The sequence below is a fragment of the Hordeum vulgare genome, chromosome 5H (assembly GCF_904849725.1).
Source record: "Hordeum vulgare subsp. vulgare chromosome 5H, MorexV3_pseudomolecules_assembly, whole genome shotgun sequence".
In the NCBI taxonomy this organism is placed as follows: Eukaryota; Viridiplantae; Streptophyta; class Magnoliopsida; order Poales; family Poaceae; genus Hordeum; species Hordeum vulgare.
In genome coordinates, this window is record NC_058522.1 from 565,615,481 (window position 1) to 565,637,516 (window position 22,036).

The 22,036-nt window shown below is 44.1% G+C and overlaps 2 protein-coding genes across 2 annotated transcripts in view; one reads left to right on the forward strand and one right to left on the reverse strand.

The window, feature by feature from the left end:
- LOC123453097 overlaps positions 1–11,812 on the forward strand; it is a 33,198-nt gene extending 21,386 nt beyond the window's left edge. Inside the window, exons 13-25 of the mRNA XM_045129855.1 lie at positions 1,184–1,302; positions 2,585–2,655; positions 3,209–3,311; positions 3,958–4,097; positions 6,404–6,562; positions 6,644–6,747; positions 7,882–8,057; positions 8,314–8,503; positions 8,845–8,944; positions 10,019–10,187; positions 10,661–10,743; positions 10,816–10,892; positions 11,203–11,812. Of these exons, the coding sequence (XP_044985790.1) occupies positions 1,184–1,302; positions 2,585–2,655; positions 3,209–3,311; positions 3,958–4,097; positions 6,404–6,562; positions 6,644–6,747; positions 7,882–8,057; positions 8,314–8,503; positions 8,845–8,944; positions 10,019–10,187; positions 10,661–10,743; positions 10,816–10,892; positions 11,203–11,374 (1,663 nt within the window). The 3' untranslated portion in view covers positions 11,375–11,812. The remainder of the gene's footprint in view (positions 1–1,183; positions 1,303–2,584; positions 2,656–3,208; positions 3,312–3,957; positions 4,098–6,403; positions 6,563–6,643; positions 6,748–7,881; positions 8,058–8,313; positions 8,504–8,844; positions 8,945–10,018; positions 10,188–10,660; positions 10,744–10,815; positions 10,893–11,202) is intronic.
- Positions 11,813–12,367: 555 nt separating this feature from the next.
- Positions 12,368–15,773, reverse strand: LOC123453099 (pectin acetylesterase 3-like). Its single transcript, XM_045129856.1, has 9 exons — positions 15,545–15,773; positions 14,360–14,442; positions 14,130–14,262; positions 13,742–14,030; positions 13,524–13,638; positions 13,359–13,436; positions 13,135–13,240; positions 12,886–13,034; positions 12,368–12,788 (listed from the first exon to the last, which is right to left on the reverse strand). The coding sequence occupies exons 1-9, from the start codon at positions 15,723–15,725 to the stop codon at positions 12,672–12,674; spliced, it is 1,251 nt and encodes a 416-aa protein (XP_044985791.1). The 5' UTR covers positions 15,726–15,773; the 3' UTR covers positions 12,368–12,671.
- Positions 15,774–22,036: the final 6,263 nt, after the last annotated feature.

Here is a 22,036-nt window from a genome sequence, read left to right on the forward strand (position 1 = left end):
AGACTCAACGGCGGCAAGGAGAGCCGTAGCTCCTCTCTCTTTGTTGTATCACGATAAGTGTGAAGATCCTCCTGATAGTAAGACCTGCTGGTCATAAGCATCAACCGCAACATCAACAACAACCGTAGCTGCATCCTTATCAGCCTAAGAAGCATTCGTGGTAAGAGCCGGTGGCATCGGTGGGGTAAAAGACATGAGACACAGGAGGAACCAGGCGAGGCGGACACGAGATCTCGACGAAAAGAACACCCAAGAAACAAAGGTCATGCATATGAATGCGCATAAAGGTAACAAACTCGGTGTAGCTAGCAGCATAAAAAAATCACTGGGCGACGTAGCCCGACGATGAAGATATTGTAACTTTTCTTAGAACGGAAGCAGACGCATGATCGAACTAGCCTAGTTATCATACGTACGATCAAGTCGAACATCTCGAGCGTTGGAGCAATCAGAGGAAATAGCCAGCTAGATTGCTAGGAGGTGAACGACCAAGAGAGACAGAGCTGCATGGAAGGAGGCCACCAGGAGGCGACATAGACGCATGTTACCGGATGAGAGGCCGACGCTGGATCTCGAGAACAGATGACGCGGGCTGTGGGCAGATCGTTGGTGGGCTCTGGAGGCTGCCGGCGGCGAACAACACAGATCATGGGAGACCGGGGGCTTCACAGGCTTGTGCCGAGCCACATGAGGCCAACTGCAGGAAACCTAAAAGGAGGAAGGTGCTGATCAATGGACAGGAAAGGAGAGGCAGCATAGTCAGCCAGAGGAGGAGGAAGGTGGCTGCATGATAGCCGTCTTACAGACAAGGACAAGGATAGTGGCAGCGCGAGATTGGATTGATACGAGTTGCGCGCGCTATATTTTTTTCAATCTAGGGGCTAGGGCTAATACCATGTTAGGAACTATGAAACTTGCATTTCCTGGGGGCCAAGGGCCAGTATATATATGCATGTCAGGTGGTAAATATGCAGGAAACCCCTTATAGTTCGGGGAAACTATACAAAAATATAATATAACTCTTAACAGCCTGAATATAATGAATAACTATGGTTAGAAAACCTTGTTTGCATTGCTAGGGTCAAAGCAGACATGCCATCAAAGCTCAGGGACAGTATACTCTTTCCTGTACTTTTGAGGCTGGATTGGTTCTGTTTCTTCTAACCAAAATTACCTTTTCCAGGTTTGCTTTTGTTGATCTTACTGCCGGACCATTTTCCTGGGGCCCTGCTGTCGGTGGGGATGGTGTTCGTACAGAACTTACTCTGCCAAATGTGGCAAAAACTGTTGGAGCTGTTGCAGGTCAGTTTTTTTTTCATTTTTCTTTGTACATATGATGTTTCATTACTATCTGTTTCTACACTTCAGAGCCTGGTTACTTATGCATTAGGCATGCATGGTTATGGCCTCACTGTGTTTATTGACCTTTTCAAAAGTTATACCTCATTAGTTTCCTTAGCTGCTACCATGTTCTTATATTACATTACTGTTTCTTGCTCTTGTTCTAAAGGCCATATATTATCTTACTAGTCGTTGCTTTACAGTTAACTATAGCAACAGGTGATCTATTAACCATGTCAGTCTTTTTATATGCCTTGAGCTCATTTTTAGTAAACCACCTGCATAAGCTGTTGTGTATTCATTTCATCATGTCGTTCCAAATTTTGTTAGCTTTATATAGAGTACACCAGTTATTATGTTGTGTTATTAACTGGTGAAATGTCTGAACACAAGTTAAGACAGTGTATAGTGATGTGTTGACTGCGCTAAGGGGAAACCATCCAGAACAAATGTCTTGCTCAAATAAAGAAAGTTGGCTATCATAAAAGTACGATGGATGTCATTTGTTGATAACTCGATATATCATGTTTGTTATAGCATACCAGGAATTGCTTGATATGCACTGGGCGCTGTTCACTTCCCAACTTATTACTGGCAAACAAGCAGGGGTTGGAAGCCCAGTAACAAGCCCAATTCCTGCAGTATGGCCAAAAGGCTAACTTACTGGTGGTTAGTATCGGATTAGTCTCACATAGACAGTTCAAGGAGTGAATTTATAATATAATGCTTGAGGTCCGTCAAATGGCCGAGCAACTTGATGTGGGTGTTGTGAATATTACTGGATTATGACCATTGCTTTATCGGCACAAATGCATGTTGGTCTCTGGAGGGTAAACGGTTTGAATGTTTACCGAGGGGGTTCCAGGCATTTATCGGAACAAATGGGCTATTGCTGAGGGCATTAACCTATTTGCATGGTGCGTAAATGAACTCCCTGGTCAAATTAGTGGACTGTGGGGCACAGGTGTGGTAGCGGTTGGATTAGTTTTGCTGCATAGAGTTCAAACATAGAATAAGAGCATATGATGCTTAAGGGTCGTATATTGCAACTCCGTGTTATATCTTTCGACGGAAGCAGGTATGAGAGCCCAAGCGAGTGCTAGTAAGTAGGCTTGTCCAGGTGACAGACTGAGCTGTAGAGTGCATTTTCTCTAGTGTACGTCTACAATAATGTTCTGTAGCACAGGAATTTCTGACTAATTTGTTTGTTAAGCATGAAGTGATTTTAGTTGATCTAATGCAGAAATCACAGAGGAAGAGGCTGAGGAAAATCTACAAGATACAATCAGAGAAAGATTTTCTTCTGTTGGCGAGGTACTATCAGTATTCGTTTAGATATTCTTTACGGTCAACTCAATCTAATATCAACTGAGACACCTTTATGTTCTGATCTCCTTGATGGAGCATAGTAGATTTTGTAATAAAGGACGGTGGTGCTGCTTTACAAATTTCTTCTTATCTTACCCCAACCACTATAGTGAGGATATTTATGAAACATTAGAGCATCTCCAACAGTAGCCCTATTTTTGGGCGCGAAAACATGGAGTAAAAAATTTAGGGCAGACAAACGCTTTTTTTGGGCACGAGCAAGCGCCATCTCCAACAGCAGCCTTATAGCATGACAGGTAAGAAGAGAGGGAGCAGAAAGATTTGGGATACTCGAAATTGTTTACTTTACTGTGTAAAACGATACTTATGATGCCAGAACTGTTGTTAAGCCGCCTTACAGCTGGTTAATCTCTCACAGCGTAATGACGACCTAACTGCCTTTACCGAGCACCTTTATTCCTTTTCTGTTGTATTGTCACATCTTGAAAAATGAAACTAGCTCTTGATTTGTATATGGCCTGTGATTTCTTTGGTTCAGGATTACCATGCCGTGGATATCCTATTGGCAGAGATTGATGTATATGAACTTTTTGCTTTCAAGCATTGCATGAAAAGAAAGATACAACTTGCCCTTTGCAAAGGTACTTCCGGATGCCCATAAATTTGCACCTTTGTTTTAACTATCCTACATAGTGGTAAACTTGTAGGTGATATCTGTCGTCTAAGTTGTGTACTTTGTTAAGAAGCAACTCATCTGTATTGCATAGCCCATGGGGAGAATATATATAAAAAGAAACTTTGAGTACAAGGAAATCTTAACCAGTACGATTGTACGAATATGTAAGGAGACTTAGACCAATACTAATACTCCTTAGCACACATACACCCCTGTTTCATATTACTTGTTTATTTATTCTTTCTGATCTAGGAGCTCACACCAGGGATTAAGTATTTACCCCTACCCCCACCCAAAAAAGCATAAACATCATGTTTCCATATGAATTGTGAAAGCTACTAAGTAACTGGTATTTCTTTTCCTTAAAAAAAGTTATGATATAGCTGGCTAGAAGCTTCAGGCAAGCTAGCACAGCTGCTCCTCCCTGACATGCATGCATATGTTTACGATAATAACAATATTAGTTCTAACAAATTCACCCTGTTTATTCCTGGTTTTCTAGAAAATTGGTCAAGTTGTCAGAAGCGTTTGTAAATTACATTTTGAGTCTTATCCCGTTCATAATATTACTTTATCGGAAACATAATTACCACCTTCATTTTTCCGCTCAGAACTCGATCAGAGAATGCACGAGCTGAAAAATGAACTCGAGGGATACCATAGTGGAGATTCTGAAGAAATTAATAAGAAGAAAGCTCTTGATGCATTGAAGAGGATGGAAAAATGGAACTTGTTTAAAGATACCTCTGAGGTTAGTTTGGTCCAACTTATACTTTTGTTGCAAGCTTGGTCCAACTACTTGTATTTTTATAGCAGAGAGCATGCAATTTTGCCACTTTTTAAGCACACATTTACTCATGTAGTCATGTACATGTGGGCCTTTAAGCCTCAGTGCTCCGGCTCTGGCCCAAAGGGCTGCCTCATCCTTGATCCTAGTCATAAGTGCAACAATCGAGGGGTTGGCTCTGTCGAAGACACAGTCATTCCGGTGTTTCTAAATCATCAAGGGTATGAGTAGGGTTGTGGAGGCGAGGGCCCTTGTGCATGGGCTGCTGCCTTGTGTATGAGCAGGCGATCATCCTCGGGGACGGGGATGTCCGAACCGGGGAACTCACTGTCCAGCGCATGACCCTGGTCACGTGCGCATCACGATAGCGGCGGCGCAACCGAGGGAGGGTTCTCCGCCAATGGGGTCGGGCCATCTGGCACCGGGCTAGGCACCTTAGGATGTTCGGGTGGGCCAGCGAGTAGAGGCGCAACCTTGCGCGACTGGCTGCTTCTACTGGTAGCCTTTTCTTTCCACCGTGCCTTCCCTGTTTGGAAAGACGACGAGAACGCCGTTGCCCACCTGCTGCGTGCCTGGGTTCCATCATACGTCCCAGAGCACGGTCGTGCGGTGGCGTCGTCTCAACCGTACGACAACGGGAGTCAGGGCAACCAGCGACGGCGACAACTCCATCAGGACGGGCATGGGCGCGATGGCCAGTGGCTCTTCGTCCTGCAGAATCGATGGCCATGCCGTCCGCGTGCCAGTCGTGGGCGTCGGATGTACGCTCTCGCTTGCGTCTATGGCGGCGGCCGTGATTGTGTCCAGCCCTATCCCGGCGTGTTTCCTCGCAGGGATCACCACTGGGTGCGCCAACACTTGGACCTCCGTCGTTGCCGTCAGCGGCTGAAGCGGCGTGATCAACGACGGCTCCGAGGACCTTGATAGACATAGGGTAGATGAGTGTGCGGATGGTGGGCGGCAGGGCACGATTGTGGGTGGGGACATATTCCATGATTTCCAGGACGGCCTCACGGCGGATGCTGGCCGGGTCGTGCGTGCGCGTTGTCAGCTGGAATACGGCGAGGTCAGCACGCGACTGCGTGCTCAGGTGGAGCTTCTCGATCCAACAGCTGGTGCCGAGAGCAGGTGCTCAACGGTGGAAAGGTGCCAAGCCTGCGTCGGGATGCCATGAAGCTCTAACTGGATGGTCTGTTTGAAGGAGCTAATGTCCGCGTGGGCTAGCTTGTTCCATGGGCGGAGCGACAGGGTGAAGCCGGGGCCGTTGATGATGCGGTCGCCCGCAAGTCGATTCATGGTCTCGTTGGTGGAGAATATGACGAGGAAGTCCTTCGGTGGTGCATATGGATGGTGAAGTCGTCGGGCTGGAGGTCGAGGGAGGAGTGCAAGATGTCTTCGACCGCCAGGGGTGACTGTAGGCGTGGTCCCTGTGATGGAGGCCGCCATCCCATGGCGGAGAACGATCTCGGCTTCCTCCCTCTCCGCAGAGCATATGGCATGACCACGCGCACGGGGCAGAGGGCTGGTCCGGCACGGTGGCGATGCGCGCCGCTGCAGGTGGGTGCAGAGCCGGGAGGCGCGAGGGGGCGCACGGAGCACGCCGCAGTGGAACTTGTAGCAGTCCCTAGAGCCATGGCCGGGGAAGAGACAACGCCGACAGCGGATGTCGTTTGTGCAGTGCCTTACGGGGTGGACGGGGTCGAGGCAGCGGAAACAGAGGCTGGCGCTCTTCTCCGGTGATGGGCTGCGGCTGTGCGTTGGGGGGGGGGGGAGGGCTCATGACATGCGCGGCGGCGGCGGTTTCTGCGCCGTGGAAGCTGGAAGCCATCAACATCGACCTCTGTGTCGCGAAGGACGCGGTGGACCTTAGAGCGAGGTCACCTGAGCTGCCGACGCCACAGGTCGGCAGGGAGGGGGGGGGGGCTGGGAGAGGAGGGCTACCGACGAGAGCTCGTCGGCGGCGAGGTTGGTGGGTCTAGACTAGGGGGGCGGAGGGGAGCGAGCAAGGCATCCTTAGACGGATGGTTTTGTAAGAAGGAATTATGATGAGGTTTGGCCATGCATCACAGTTCACAGAGGAACCGAATGGAAGGCAGAGAGTAAGACGTGCACAATAACAAAAAGCAGGATGAAGAATCACACTAGAATTGTGTTTTAATATGAACTCCTTTTTCTGCTAATATCAACACTTTCCTAGTGTTAACCATTCTTTTAATAACAGTATTTTTATAAGTAGTCTATAATAGCAGAATTTCATCTTTGAATTCCAGGAACATCATAGTTACACAGTGGCTCGTGATTCATTTCTTGCACACTTAGGGTCAACATTATGGGGCTCTATGAGGCATGTAATTGCTCCATCTGTTTCTCACAGAGCATACCATTACTATGAGAAGCTATCATTTCAGTTGTACTTCGTCACACAAGAGGTAGCTATTATATTTCTTTTGCTTATCTTTTCAATATCAATAAAGTTACTCACCCGCTGCATTGTCCTTTTTCTTTTGCAGAAAGTCAGGAACATAAAGCAGTTGCCCATTAATGTAAAATCCATCAGGGATGGCCTTAGTTCTTTGTTGTTACCGTCTCAGAAGTCAATGTTTACCCAACACATGTACGTGTACTTCATTTTCTCAATCTTGGTTCATAGCCCGTTACTTGCACTTTGTCCATCAGCAAGAGCAAAAGAAGTGCTACTAATATTGAATGATAAACTTACCACAGGGTTTAAAACTAATGAAGATAGAACTTGTATGTGAAATTCATGTGCATCTACTTGTGATCTGTCTGTGCATGTGAAATCCATGCACTTCTTTTCTCTTATGCTAACTCAGGCATGAGTCTTTCAACTGGGATGGATGAATCCACAACTTGCGTGACAATTTATGTCCCCCCCCCCCCCCCCCCCCCCACACACACACACACAAAAAAGAGGAACATCATTGTAAGGAACTTCGGTGGGGCTTCTGTTAATGTGTGCTGTACCAAATTGTTTGTGTAGTCAATCCTTCATAGTGGTTACAAATTTGTCTTGAATGTCTGCTAATTAAGTTTTTGGTACCTCTAACCATGCAAGGATTCACGTGGATTGATACAAATATCTGACGTGGCATTCTGTTAGTTAACAACTGACTGTAAGTCATGATTAGAGTTCAAGCAGTATCTGTCATTGCTTGTTAACATGATGGTGTTGTAATCCATGAATAGAAGTTCTATTGGCAGCTATACAATAACAAGTATGTCAGGAGTACTTTCTTCCACACAGTACATTAGGAGTACCTAATTGAACTTGTTTATGTGGATGGATTAACAATACTGACAACTAAATCTAGCTACCTAGGCCGTTTTCAGCTGAAGGCAGACATGAGATAAGTAATAGTGGACCAGCACATCAATGTGTCTGGCACAGCAAGGAATAATATGGTCCTAGTTATCTATATACTGACTCGTGTTCAATCTTTTTAACTGGACCAGCATGGGTTAGATGCGAGACACAGATGGATGCTGGGTCAAACTAGGTACCCCGGATAGCGAGGTCACTGGCACCCAAGAGCCAAATCGAGTTTTCACATACAAGGAATATAAATTCAGGAAAATCCAGAAAGTGTTGTGCCTTGTGTGTTTCTTACAGTTTTCTTGACATCCTCACAGACTATGTTGTGTAGTTCACAAAGACTATATGGACATTACCTATATTGATATTGTTTTCCCACTCTTACGAGATTGAATTCTGCATTTTCATGTTCAGGCTGTCATTGTCAGAGGAACCAGCATTGATGATGGCATTTTCTATGGCTCGTCGTGCAGCCGCGGTTCCACTTCTATTGGTCAATGGTACCTATAGGTCCACAGTCCGTACATACCTCGATTCTGCTATTCTCCAGCACCAGTTACAGAAGTTAAGTGAGCAAACTGCACTTAAAGGTATATATTTGTTACATTTTGCTTTTCATAATCCTGGGCACTTAATGCTGTTTAGCCTGAAGAATGCCATTAGGTTAAGGTAGTGTTTGCATAGTTCATGCTGTTCTGTACTATCATCTCTGGGATTTGTTAGTAGAGAAATGGAGCAAGTCTTTACTATGTTGAATTGCATTTGTATTAGTCATGACTTCCTAGGCCACCGTCACAGCTACAGTATGATGGATTATTATAAACTATTCTTTGCTTCTATTCACAGGAGAACATACAAATCACAGGTCAACATTGGAGGTTCCAGTATTCTGGTTCATACATAGCGAATCCCTATTACTGGATAAACATTACCAAGCTAAGGCTCTTCCAAACATGGTCGTCGTGGTTCAGTCAGATGTCGATTCTTGGGAAAGCCACATACAATGCAATGGGAGGTCAATCTTGTGGGATCTGAGGTATGATTGGTAGTATTATGCATTAGTTTTATGGGAACATTGGTGTTAACCTCGCGAGCTACCATTCTAGAGCTCAGACTTACGAGTTTGCTGGCTTGTTCCATTTGCAATATATAATATCCTAGCCTCATTTTCATTTACCAGAGCTTAAACATTCCATTTGTCTAAAAGGTAGCGGGTAAGCATTTAACTTCCTATTTAAATTTGAATTCTGATTCATTGACTTCAGTCATTTGAATAGACATAATTGGACCTATTTTTCTCATTTTGAGCTTGGTTCACGTACATGTCTGCCATCATAGTCAACTGCATTAATGGTACTAATAACACACTGTAAACAGGAAACCAGTTAAGGCGGCTATTGCTGCATCTGCTGAATATGTATCTGGTTTACTTCCTTCGCATCTGGCTTATAGCTCAGCTCATGAAACTGCATCAGAGGTTTGTTTTGCCTTTCATGTCTATCAGTTTAATACTTTAATTATTTGTTGACTAATGTTTAACATATATCTCTCATGCCTAAACCTAACATATATTATCGGGACAAAGACAATACCTAAACCTAGGCTCTGATACCATGCAAGGAACTATGCAACTTTTATTTCCATGAGGCCATAGGCTGAGTGTGGAAAATATGCAGAAACCCCTTGTACGATTGTGTCATTTTCTAGATGATCGTTGCTAAGTATGTACAACTGTAATAACAATATCCAAGTAACATGATGTCAATATAATCCCATGATCCACATACACGTACAGGTGTAGAAAATATGCAGAAACCCCTTACATAATAGGGTTATTACACAACTAATGCATGAAAAGTATGTACAACTCTAATACCAATATCATAGCAACATGCTGTCTTCACAATCCTATGATTCTCTTGCAATGATCTGCAATCCCAGTATTCCAGGCAAACATACCATTGTGCATGTTGGCTTAACTTGATGTTCGATCCAGAATGGATTACCTTCCTCTAGTACATGTGACACCTGCTATCTTTTCATCATATGTAGTGTTTAATTCCATTGGAGCTACTTGTAGGTAATCCACCCACCAAACCACATGCATGAAAAAGGGAATAGTTATGTTACATACAATTTTATTAACAGTTTTCATCTGTGCCAGATATTGCTGAAATACTTTTGATATGTTCAACTTACTTATATTTGCCAAGATAAAACTTGAAAAATTACTGCTAAATGTCATAGGTAAGGTAAATTTTATGGCATTTACCACCTTTCTAGGTCAATAAATATTTACTTTGCATGATATATGTATTTTAGAATATATTTTCCATTTTTTATTACTTAATTGTGTCGAATTGTCCATCATTGCTTGTTGACAACTTCTATATTTTCGTCCATTGCAGCTTTATATCTTGTCTGTGACCTAATTCACATTGTTGTTAGCATTCCTTCATTATTTTATTTCGCCCCTTTTTTTACCTGCTTGCGCGTGTAATTTTCGAGCACCTTCCTTTTCTCATACCTTCTTACTGTTCTGATGTTTTAGGACTGGACATGGTCTGTGGGTTGTAACCCCTTATCTATTAGTTCTAAAGGTTGGCGACTTTCAGAATTTCAGCAAGATGTGATTGCTCGGAACTATATTATTACTGGAGTGGAGGAATCCATACGAGTGGTCAATTCAGCAATTCAACGATTGATAACAGAGAGGACATGTATCCTACTAATTTTCTTATCATTCAATTTCTTGAAAATTAGTGGCGAGTAATACCTTTGCTTGATTTGAACTTAACTACTTGGGTCACATACTCTCAGTTGAAAAAAAAACACATGCACATTTGTTTTTTTTTGGGAAAATATCATTGATGCACACTGCAGAAAATTATGTGTACTATCAAAATTTTGCCAAAATATCTTTTTTTGTACAACTTGCCAATATTCATATGTTATCCAGTTTTTTGCTACTACAGACTTTTTTTGTGCACAATTTACGTCCATGTTAGCCAATTAATAGTCCAACTTATACTGTAGTGGACGTTGTGGCTTCAAACCTAGCCTAGCCAAAAGCGCTGTAACAGGGATGTTTGCATTTCAATCAATTTTATTTTTCTATTAACCTTAACAATGCTTACCCCGACTCGCTTGGGCCAAAAGGCTTTGTTGTTGTTGTAACCTTAACAATCTGCAGCTGAACAATGCTTTAAAATTTTCAAGACCAAGGAGAGCGTGATGGTTGAAAAGTACAATTCTGTTGTTAACATGTGGAGAAGGGTAAATTGTTGTCTGATATGCCTCTTTTACCTATGTTATTTTTGGTATAGGCGGCTAATGTTTTGTTTGTAGGTTGCCTTTATGTCTAAAGGGTTGCGGTATGGTGATGCGGTAAAGCTCATGTCGTCGCTCGAGGATGCTTCTAATGGGTAAGTACTACTTGTGCTTTCACTTTATTTATTATACGTCTTATCTGATTTGTTTTGTTATGTGAAGTAGAATTTGATAATGTCCATTTGTGGAATATTTATTTATTGTTGGAATGAAATGCAATTAGCTGCTTACAAAAGCGATTAAGCTCAAGCTTGAGCTTTAAAAATATATTCTGCAACTCATTAAGGTCCATGTTAGCGAATTACATCAAGATGGTATTTGTTTTATCATATCGAGTTGTGTCCCCAACTGGAATGATCTGGTACATGCGCGGTTATTCTGATGTTGTGTTTTTTTTCCTGTCAGATTTTCTCATGCTGTGAACTCAACCATCTCAAGTCTACACCCTGCAAAATGTGCTCGTCAAAGGAAAATTGACGTACAGCTAGACATGACAACCATCCCTGCTTTTATAGTTGTTTTTGGGTTGCTTTGGTTTCTTTTGCGACCAAGGAGGCCAAAGCCCAAGATCAACTGAGCATAGTAATTTTCAACTTGGGTACACAGTTTGACATGATCCTTGTAGATGCTTGCCCCATGGGTGATAGCTTATGTGGAGGTCTAAAAGGGCTACAAGACAGACTCAAGCAACGCTAGATGAGCGAGCAGCACACAGTGGTTCAATCCTCCTTGGTCACACTCTCTATTTAGATGACGAGGGGGCTTGCGGGCCCTTCATTTTAGAAGAGCTGACATGGAAAGGGTGTAAACATGCACTGGATGATGCATACATTTTTGGGCCTAATTTTGTTGCGTGGTTAACAGAATCCATCTTACCCAAACCTGAACTAGGGTTTCATTTTACCCTGAGTCCTTGAGCATGATACATATGTGCACTCTCCTTGGATGTTCTTGATAAAGCTTATTTATACTGGAGAAAAGTATCTTAATGCAGTCAGTGTGCATGTTCATATTACAGACTGTATTCAGTGTCAAGGAAACATGCTCCATTTTTTTGCCCCCCTTTCTTTGGTCTGATCATACAATGTACATGTTCTGTAGTTTAACTCCAATTTGTCCGAGCTGACCCATGGCTCGATGTGGCCTGTTCTTATGAGGGTGCTCGTAATGTATATGAAGTACCCGGATAACTGAGCATCTTCGCTAGGTAGCCTTGGTGTCTTGATGTACAAGTTTGTCGACAGAATTGTATGATGAGTAAAACATATTTATGGTGCATGAATTTGCGAAATATGCGAAATATGTCCGGCCACTTTGACTAGGAAAGGGAAGCAGGTGAAATGGTTGAAGGTAGTGGTTTGTGCAATGTTGTCCGGCCACTTGAAATATGTCCGAACGGTCGCGGCTCCGGTCTGTCAGAAGCGAAGGTGTCCCTGCGACAAGTTACGCGGTGTTGACGCTTTGGCGTTTTGTATAATGTACTTTTTCTGTACCTATATGTAATTATAGTTGAAAAGAACTAGTTTAGTTTTTTTTAACTATAATTATTTAGATACGGAACGGGTACTAATTATTATTGCCAGCTCATTGATTTTAATTACTTGACCTTGACAATTCTTTGAGGATGTGCTTGAGCTCATCTTCTTTGAGTTGACAGAAGAAATTACACACACCAAAATAGTTCTCCATCCGTTTGAAAATATTTGTCATTGGAATGGATGTATTTAAATGTATTTTAGTTTTAGATACATCCATTTTTATCCATTTGTGCGACAAATAATTTCGGACAGAGGGAGTAGTATTACAAGACACAAAGTCACTGAAGAGTAATCATTCTGCTAGCTGTAATGTATATTCTCCCTTCTTTTTCTCCATCAAATCAGTTGGTCCTCCATGTCGTGATAGCATGTGTAATCGCAGGGGTAGGCGCAGTCGATGGCCCTCACTTCAGCCCGGCCAAAGTACCAGTCACCCACAGATTTCCAGATTGTCTGTGGACGGACGCAAGAACACCACAAAACATGAAGTGAACCGACGGTGATGAACTACATAATCCACTTCAAAATTAAAGGGGTAGCAAGTAGGTACCTTGTTCTGAATAGCAGGAGAGTCATATGCATTCCAAGTAGCTGGGTTCTCGGTCTGGCCGTGAGTGAAGCACGAGTTTATGAAATACCCGTTGCTCCTGGAACGGGAGACGACGCGTAGCACAGTGACCACCATTTGGTTCCTAAAGGCTGCACTCATAGGTACAGATTGATATACACATGTGGCATTCAGAACTCGGATCATCGTTTCGTACGTTGCTGCTAAATTAACAAATCCATGTATGTGTACCTTGCAAGATGTTCATCTGTAACTCGTTGCAGGCTAAACGATTGGACTTGCAGGCTCGCCAGGCGCCGCTGGGATCGGCTCCGTCCGGGGCCAGGCTTTCCCGGATCTGAATTATACATTTGTTATTTACTGTCAGTACGGGTGTGTGGACAATACTGTCAACACAGACAACGAAAAAGCATAGGCTTGGATGATGTCAGGTCAATAGATATATAGCTTCCTACCTGCCAGGTATCGTAGGCTGCATTCAGCACGAAGATTGGGGTATCTATGCCGCCGATTATATTCTGCGGGAAGAAGCACTGCTTGCATGTGCACATGAAGATTGGTAGGGGTCAGTTGAGTTCTTGATCAGTAGAGGAATTCAACACTGTATTCACGTTACGCACCGAGGTGGCGTTCAGATGATCGGTGCAACTCGTCGGCAGGTTCTGAGCCACCCCATGCGTGGCCACGACGCCTCCGAAGTAGGATCTCAAGGTACGCCCCCCGGCGACGTTGACGCTGCATGTATATATACGCCGGGTGAACAATGATAGACAAATGCACTTCAATATTTACATTGGATGGGTATAAAAAGCCATGCATGCAATGCATGTGTACGTACGCGTCGAGGAAGAATCCTGCGTCGGCGAGGCACTTGACGGTGGTGTCCCGGCCGGCGAAGAAGGCGCCGAACTGGTCGCAGTGCAGCACCACCGCCAGGGCCCCGGCGGAGCTCCCCGTCAGCAGCACCTGATCCGCGGAGGACATCCCGATGGAGAGGAGGTGCTGCATGACGGCGTTCCATATGCGCTGGCCCCGGAAGAAGAGCCCCGTGCCCGCGTCGTAGCCTTCGCCGGCGAAAGACGCGCCGTCGCAGTACCGGATCATCACCCGGTTCCAGCTGAAGAAATCTAATAATGGGCACACACACATTGACACATACAAGAAGTTTTGACTTAGAATAAAGCTAGAACTCCAAGTGCTTATTTTGAAACGGAGGAAGTACGAACCAGGGTTCTCGGCGGGGCTGGAGCTCAAGATGCCGCCGAAGTACATCAGCTCCTTGTTCATGAGATCCGACGAGCCGAGGCGGCTCGCCTTGCGGTACAGGCACGACCCCAGGCTCTCGCACCATGAGCCTCCCTGAGTGCAGTGCAGCATGTTGGTCGGTTGATTTGGTGAAATGCATCATATGCTGAGACACAACATGCATGTCTTTACATATATGTAGCGTATGTACCTCTAGGTGGACGATCCAACGGTTCTTCCCTTCACCGGAGCCCGGATCCATGTGGAAAGCCGGCGGCGTCCCGTCCATGCACACTGCACATCATTTACACTACATATGGATCATACCAGCTGCGGCTATATATACAGTTTGTTTTTCATTTTATACACAACAGATCGTCCACCCTTGTTCGGAGAAAATTAGCCTAACGAGAAATCGATCAAGTTACGAAAAAAAAACCCAACCAAGTTATGAAAGCAGAGTAAACTTAATTACTTATGGCATTCAGCATTCTTATAAATTTATTAAAATTGTACAGGTCACAGAAGACATGACACAAGCCGTGGTTACGGGTATATGTACCATTCAAGAGTCTTAGGGATCAAGGAAACTATATATTTAAATTGTACTCTTGGAAGATTTGCAAGACTGACATCATTGAGCAACATAATAAATGCCTAATTAGTGATGGTGAATTTGCAGGGTTTAATATAAAATCTTGTACTATAAATTTTAAAGATTTGATAGTAAGTTTTTAGTGAGAATATTTTGGTAGGTAATGTGCAATAATTAAGAGTGAATTTGTAAGGATCCAACAAATTCAACAGTAGTAATCATGTACAATTAAACACTAGGTATCATTACATGTGGATATATTAATTGCATGTTGATATATGGTATAATATTGATTGTACATTCATATTTGTAGGATATTAATTGGTAGGATATGCTTGAGATCTGTTGTGTCTACCCCTTTGGCCCTTTTTATATGCTATATAGATATAGATAGATATAGACAGAGTGCAAAAACTGCCTGAAACGCTTGAATTTAAATTTGGTGCAATTTTTGCAAATCGAAAGGTTGAAAGTAGATTTTCTATGCAAGGTATATGAAAATCTAGAAGGTTGGTGGGTCTGTGGTGATGGATTTTCACCTGATTTCCTGTTGTTGAAGCCCCCCTCCAAAACTTTTAAAACAAAATTTACTAATATTCATCATAAAAAAACATAATTTAAACTAAACAACTAAGAGTCAGCGCATTTTCCTTCATGTGGTTAACATTAAGCCCCCTTCATTTTCTTACAAGATTCGTCACTGACTAGACGTACTCTAAGAAGAAACAATTTTGTTCTGAACGAAAAAGTACTACTAAAGGTTAACTCAAAATTGTTATAAGCATATGTACATGTACGTACCGGCTCCGATGCCGACGGCGGACGTGAGGAGGGTGATAGGCACTGGGGCGACCGGCGCCCCGGCGAGCCGCCTCATACCACCACGGCTCATGTTCCCGTCGGCTGCCGCCTGCGCGCTCCCCGTGAAGACCAAAACCATAAGAAAAATCTCCCAAAGCTTGGCTATCATGATCTTCTCCATCTACTTCCACTATGGAAATGGATACTCACGACTCTCTCCCTGCTGGCTCCTACAAGTATATATATGCCAGTCGAATTGATGGTTGAGCAGTTACTAGTATATATATTGAGATATGATATTCAAACACCGCATGAAGAAATCAACTTGCTCAAGGAAAAATAATAGGTAGGTATTAAATGCAGCAACCCAGCTGTAGCTAAATAATTGTAGAAAGTTTTTTTAACTATGATTATTTAGATACATAAGAAGTATATCTAGACACGTGGAGATCTAGCAGAATGAATGTCGTGGCACATCGCCTCGGGGACTAGCTACAATTTTGCTTACATTTCCTTCTGTATATGTGCCAATTTTCCAGCATAGAATTTCAAGAAGAGGAGCTCCAAGATATATGTCTCGTACAAGAAAGTCCGTCACCCCGCCCCCCTTCCATATGTGCCAATTTGCCAACACAAAATTTCAAGAGGCGGAGCTTCGAGACATATGTCTCTTTATGAGAAAAGCCAATCACCCCGATGGGATCGGGGTGCACCGCAACTTCGCTCGGTCCGTTTATATCCAAGCGGACCTTATCACTACACAGTAGCGTAGCCAGCTCAATAATCCAGGGTGATTCAATAGTAAAACTTTCATTTGTATTTAATTATTCAAATTAAATTTTATTCATTTTTTGTTATAATATATAGGCTGTAGATAAATTTCAGGATGGTCCAAGGACCACCCAGACCCCCCTAGCTACGCCAGACACTACACAAATATATATCTATCCATGAGACACGTATGATCATGTGTGATGAGCACATTTCTATTTCGGTCACCGCTCATACAGTCACACCTGTTCGAGTAACACAAAGATAAGGACCAATCAGCGGTGCTCTTACACGTCAACTTAAATATCAGGTACTTCCATTTTTATGAAAATGACTCAAATCTATTATCACGGTTCATTAAAAGTATAAAGTATCCCAAATACAATTAAAAAAACACATCGACGTCCGTGAAACACCGAAAGACCAGTGCCACTGCTAGAACGAGCCACTGATGCGTCGCTCTCGTACCGGAGCTGGTCTGGCCTTGTCAATTATAGTGAGGGAGTCTTCATTAATGTGCTTCTAAGGAACAACGCCTCGAAGACGCAGTCATGACAGTTGAACCCTTGAATCTATCTAAAGGCACCAAATCTCGACGTTGTTTACGCACAACAAGAAACCCTAAGCTCACGCGTCGAGGAGTAGGACGAAATATATGCGAGAGCTCTACGGAATCCGCCCCGATAGAAAAAACTTGAGGATGATCGAAGCAAAAAGACTGACTCGAAGAAAGAGTGACACCATCCGTCTGAACACTGCCCTTGCGAGCACTAAAACCTAAAAAATCTACTAGCAGGAGCCAATGCACTAGGATTCGTCTCCCCACCACCGGCCATCGGAGCGACATGCAAAGGGGAGGTGAATCCACATGCTTAGCCGGTGGAGATCGAGTGGAGGAAGACTTTGCCCGCCTTGCAAGAGGGGAAAGAAATACATGGAATTAAATATCAAGTAATTTCATCTCTAAGATCTTTCATTAATGATCATGAGAATATGATATATTGTCTAAAATCATATATATTTGTATTGTTAAGGAAGAAAGGATTTGCATGGACGAGATGGACAAGCATTGAGGAATGAGCAAGCATGGAGATGGCGGCGAGAATACATGGAAGGAAGATGGAGATTCAAGTGGATATATTTCACAATTTGGGAGCCATCATAATAAGTGTTGTGCCACTTTAGAGCAACTCTAGCAAACTCTTCAAAACGCGGACCTGTAAACTCAGTTTACAGTTCGCTCGTTGCGTCGGGTACAACCAAAAACCACCGATAAAGATTAAAAACCTTAAAAGAACGTAAAATTTGAATTCAAGACTTCACGGGAGAAATAGAACGAGTTTACAGTGATGATCACCATACATAGTTCATACATACACTACAAATTACACTAATAGATGAGGATAGTCGATGGCCACCGTACCCTACAACCAATATTTAGCTCAATAGAGCCATCCAGGTGTGGTGGCGACGCTGCGGCGGCGGACATCTTCAGTCATCGTCGTCGGAGACGAGGTCGACGTACATATCGTCCTGCCTCTTATTGTCATGGCGCCATGCGTCTTGGTTGTCGACACCTCCTTCTCCTTCGCGAGCCCCTGCTCGAGGAGGACGTCGTTGAGTTCGACAAGGGTTCACCGGCGCTGCTCATCCTCCTCCTCCTCCCGCGCACTGCACGTCATGATTGCCTGCTCGAAGATGTCCGCCTCGGCCAGAGGGAGATAATCCTCCTGCCTGATGACTCCACTGCCCCGTAGCATCGGCTCTGCCTCGAGCTCCTGCTTCACCATGCGGAGGACGGGGAGATCCTCCGGCTCCCTTTTCACCGGAGTGAGGAGCAGCATGCGGGGAACCACCTCCCCGGCAATGGAGCTGCTTGCGGCAAAGGAGGAGCCCATGGTAGAGGAGTAGATCCTCCCGTGTCGGCGCTCGTACTCCTCTGTCTCGTGGCGAAGGAGCAAATCTGGCAGTTGGAGGCTGCATTTGGTGTACTTCTTGGCCGCGCACTTCCTCGCGCCATCCGCTCGGACACACTGCTAGCGCTTGGGGTCGTCGCTCCCGCCGGAGCTATGACCGGAGCTCCACATTCGACCCCACATGGTGTCGTTCGGCGGTGAGAAATGGGAGGTGGGATTGGGGAATCGCGGGGAAACGCAGAGGCGCGCGGGGGGGGGGGGGGGGGAGGGGGGTTCAACCCGTATCTGCCCCGCAAACCCTTAGATATACCATTTGGGGGGACGGTTTGCGGGCCATCGTAATTTTTTTACGGCCCATGTGGGTATACGGGCTCTATTATGGCCAGAAAATTTGGCCGAGCCCGTATACTCGCCAAAATTTTACTAGTTCGCATGATTTGAGGGGTGTGGTAGAGTTGCTCTTGCCTTTGGGCCAAACCCATGTAATTTTGAAATGCATGACCATAGGTAGGTTTAGAGTCGACAATCATGGAAAAACCAACTTAAGGTGGGACCCCCACCCTAGAGGGCTAGCTTGATTTCTAACGCCACCTATGAAACTCCAGCTTTCATCTATACTTCATATATATTTGCAATATTCATACTGAAATCATATTTCTTGTCTGTTCTTTGATTGACTGCAAGGATTAGACATTCCTTGGCATACACCCATTCACTGCAAGGATTACATTGACAAAAAAAGGGTTGTAGAAAATAGGTGAAAGTGCAAGTGGAACTTAATTATATTTTGGTGTGATGACAATATGGTTAGTCAAACTAATATCGGTTGCTAAAATTTATCTCAGAATATTGGTTCCATGAAGATCAAGTTGGGGTTGTGACCCTCCCCCATCCACCCATTTAAAAAATGTAAATGGTGTGGTGTACACCATTTACATGTAGTGACGACTCGAAGGTTTTCGTTTTGGTTCGATTTAAGTCATAGGAAAAACCACAATATTATGTGTTGGAAATATTCCCTAGAGGCAATAATAAATTGGTTATTATCATATTTCCTTGTTTATGATAATAGTTTATTATCCATGCTATAATTGTATTGATTGGAAACTCAGATACATGCGTGGATACATAGACAACCCAGTGTCCCTAGTGAGCCTCTACTAGACTAGCTCGTTGATCAAAGATGGTTAAGGTTTTCTAACCATAGACATAAGTTTTCATTTTTTAATGGGATCACATCATTAGGAAAATGATGTGATGGACAAGACCCAAACAGTAAGCATAACATTAGATCATATCATTAAGTTTATTGCTATTGCTTTCTTCATGTCAAGTATCTGTTCCTAAGACCATTAGATCATGCAACTCCCTAACACCGAAGGAATGCCTTGTGTGTATCAAATGTAAAAATGTAACTAGGTGATCATAAATATGCTCTACAGGTATCTCCAAGGGTGTCTGTTGGGTTGGCATGGATCGAGACTGGGATTTGTCACTACGTATGACGGAGAGGTATCTGTGGGCCCTCTCGGTAATACAACATTACAAGAAGCTTGCAAGCAATGTGACTAACGAGTTAGTCATGGGATCTCGTATTACGGAATGAGTAAAGAGACTTGCCGGCAACGAGATTGAACTAGGTATGGAGATACCTATGATCAAATCTCGGGCAACTAACATACCATTTGACAAAAGGAACTTCACACGTGATTGATTGAATCCTTGGCATCGTGGTTCGACCGATGAAGATCTTCATGGAATATGTAGGAACCAATATGGGCATCCAGGTCGTGCTATTGGTTATTGACCAGATAGGTGTCTCCGTCATGTCTACATGATTCTCGAACCCATAGGGTCCGCACGCTTAACACTCGATGATGCAGGAGTAGTATTAGGATATGTACGTTGGTGACCGAATGTTGTTTGGAGTCCCGAATGAGGCCCCAAACATCACGAGGAGTTCCATAATGGTTCACAGGTAAAGTTTTATATATGGGAAATCTTGTTTTAGTCGCTGGAAAAGTTTCGGGCATTACTGGTAGTGTATGGGGGGTGCCGAAAATGGTTCCGAGGGTCCACCGGGGGGTTTACCTGCCCCGAGGGCCCACATGGGCCATAAGGGGTGTTCCCTAGCTAGCTTGGGCCACGTGCATCAGCCCCTAGAGACGAATTAGGCTTGGGGGTAAGAGTCCCAAAGGGACAAGGCACCCCGGAGGTTCCTTGGAGGAAGGGGACTCCTCCCTTCCTTGTTAAGGGAGGACTCCTCCCTTGGACGCCGCCCCTCCCTTGGAGGAGGGATCAAGGCTGAGCCTCTCCTCTCCCCTTGCCTCATATATATAGTGGAGGGTAAATGAGGGCTGCACACACCTATCCATACGCCCCGGTGGCAGCCCTCCCTCTCCCGTTACTCAGTTTCTCCTCATATCGTGTCTACTCTAGCGCTTGACGAAGCCCTGTCGGGATTGCTCCACCACCATCTCCATCATGCCATCGTGTGATACGTCTCCAACGTATCTATAATTTTTTATTGTTCCATGCTATTACGTTATCATTTTAGAACACTTTTTATGAACTAATCTACCAATTCATATTATTTTTGAGCACTAACATATTGACCTAGTGCTTAGTGCCAGTTGCTGTTTTCTGCATGTTTTTCCACTTTTCAAGGTCTAGTACCAAACGAAGCCCAATTGACCTGAAACTTTTTGTGAATTTTTTCTGGACCAAAACAAGACCGTGGAGCATCGGAAGAAGGCCAAGAGGCGCACAATGGCCTCACAAGCCATGAGGGCGCGTCCTGGGGGGCCTGATGGCGTGTGGCCGCCTCATGGCTCTCCCGACCCCATTCTCTGGCTTATAAATTCATATTTACCCTAAAACCCTCAGAGGAGGTCCCGAAACACTTTTTACGCCGTCATAAGTCTCCCTTCCAATGGGAGGCCATATAGAGCTCCGTTCCGGCACTCTGCCGGAGGGGGGATCGATCACAAAGGGCTTTTTAATCAACCATGCTTCCCTCATGATGATGTGTGAGTAGTTCACCACAGACCTATGGTTCCATAGAAGTACCTAGATGACATCTCTCTCTCTTTAATCTTTAGTACAATGATCATCGCATCTTCGCCTTGATCTATATAATGTAACTCTTTTGTACGATGCCTTTGTTGGGATCCAATGAGTTGTGGCTTTATGTTCAGATTATTCATGATAAATAATTTGATATATAATATGACTCTTATGTGCATGATTATGGGGGTGTTTGGTTGGGCTTCCAGCCAGCTTCCGGCTTCCGGCTTCGAAGCCAAAAGCTCCTATTTAGGGGCTTCCGGCTGCAGCTGTGGCTTTCGGCTCCGGCTGTGACAAGGGCGAAAGCCACAGCTGCAGCCCGAAGCCCCTAAATAGGAGCTTTTGGCTTAGAAGCCGGTAGACGGAAGCTGGCTGGAAGCCCAACCAAACACCCTCTATGATAACTTTGTAATTCTCTCTGAGCAATTGAAATAGTTTGGCCAACAAGATTGATATTTCTTAGGTGAGGGCGGTGCGTTGTAGTAGATTCAACCTGGCTAGTTTCTATATCCCAGTGACTGAAGGGGACAAGTTGCATCTTTGTGTTTCTGCTACTAAGGGGAGACACAGACTTGATCCCTTTTGTAATGATAGGGTTTATTTATATTGGTTGAGTTTACTTTTTCTACATCATGTCATCTTACTCCAAGCATTACTTCGTTTGTAGTGAACTTAATACGTAGAGAGGCAAGCATACAAGCTCTCTTGAAGTGAAGTAATAGTAATATGTGTAGGTACG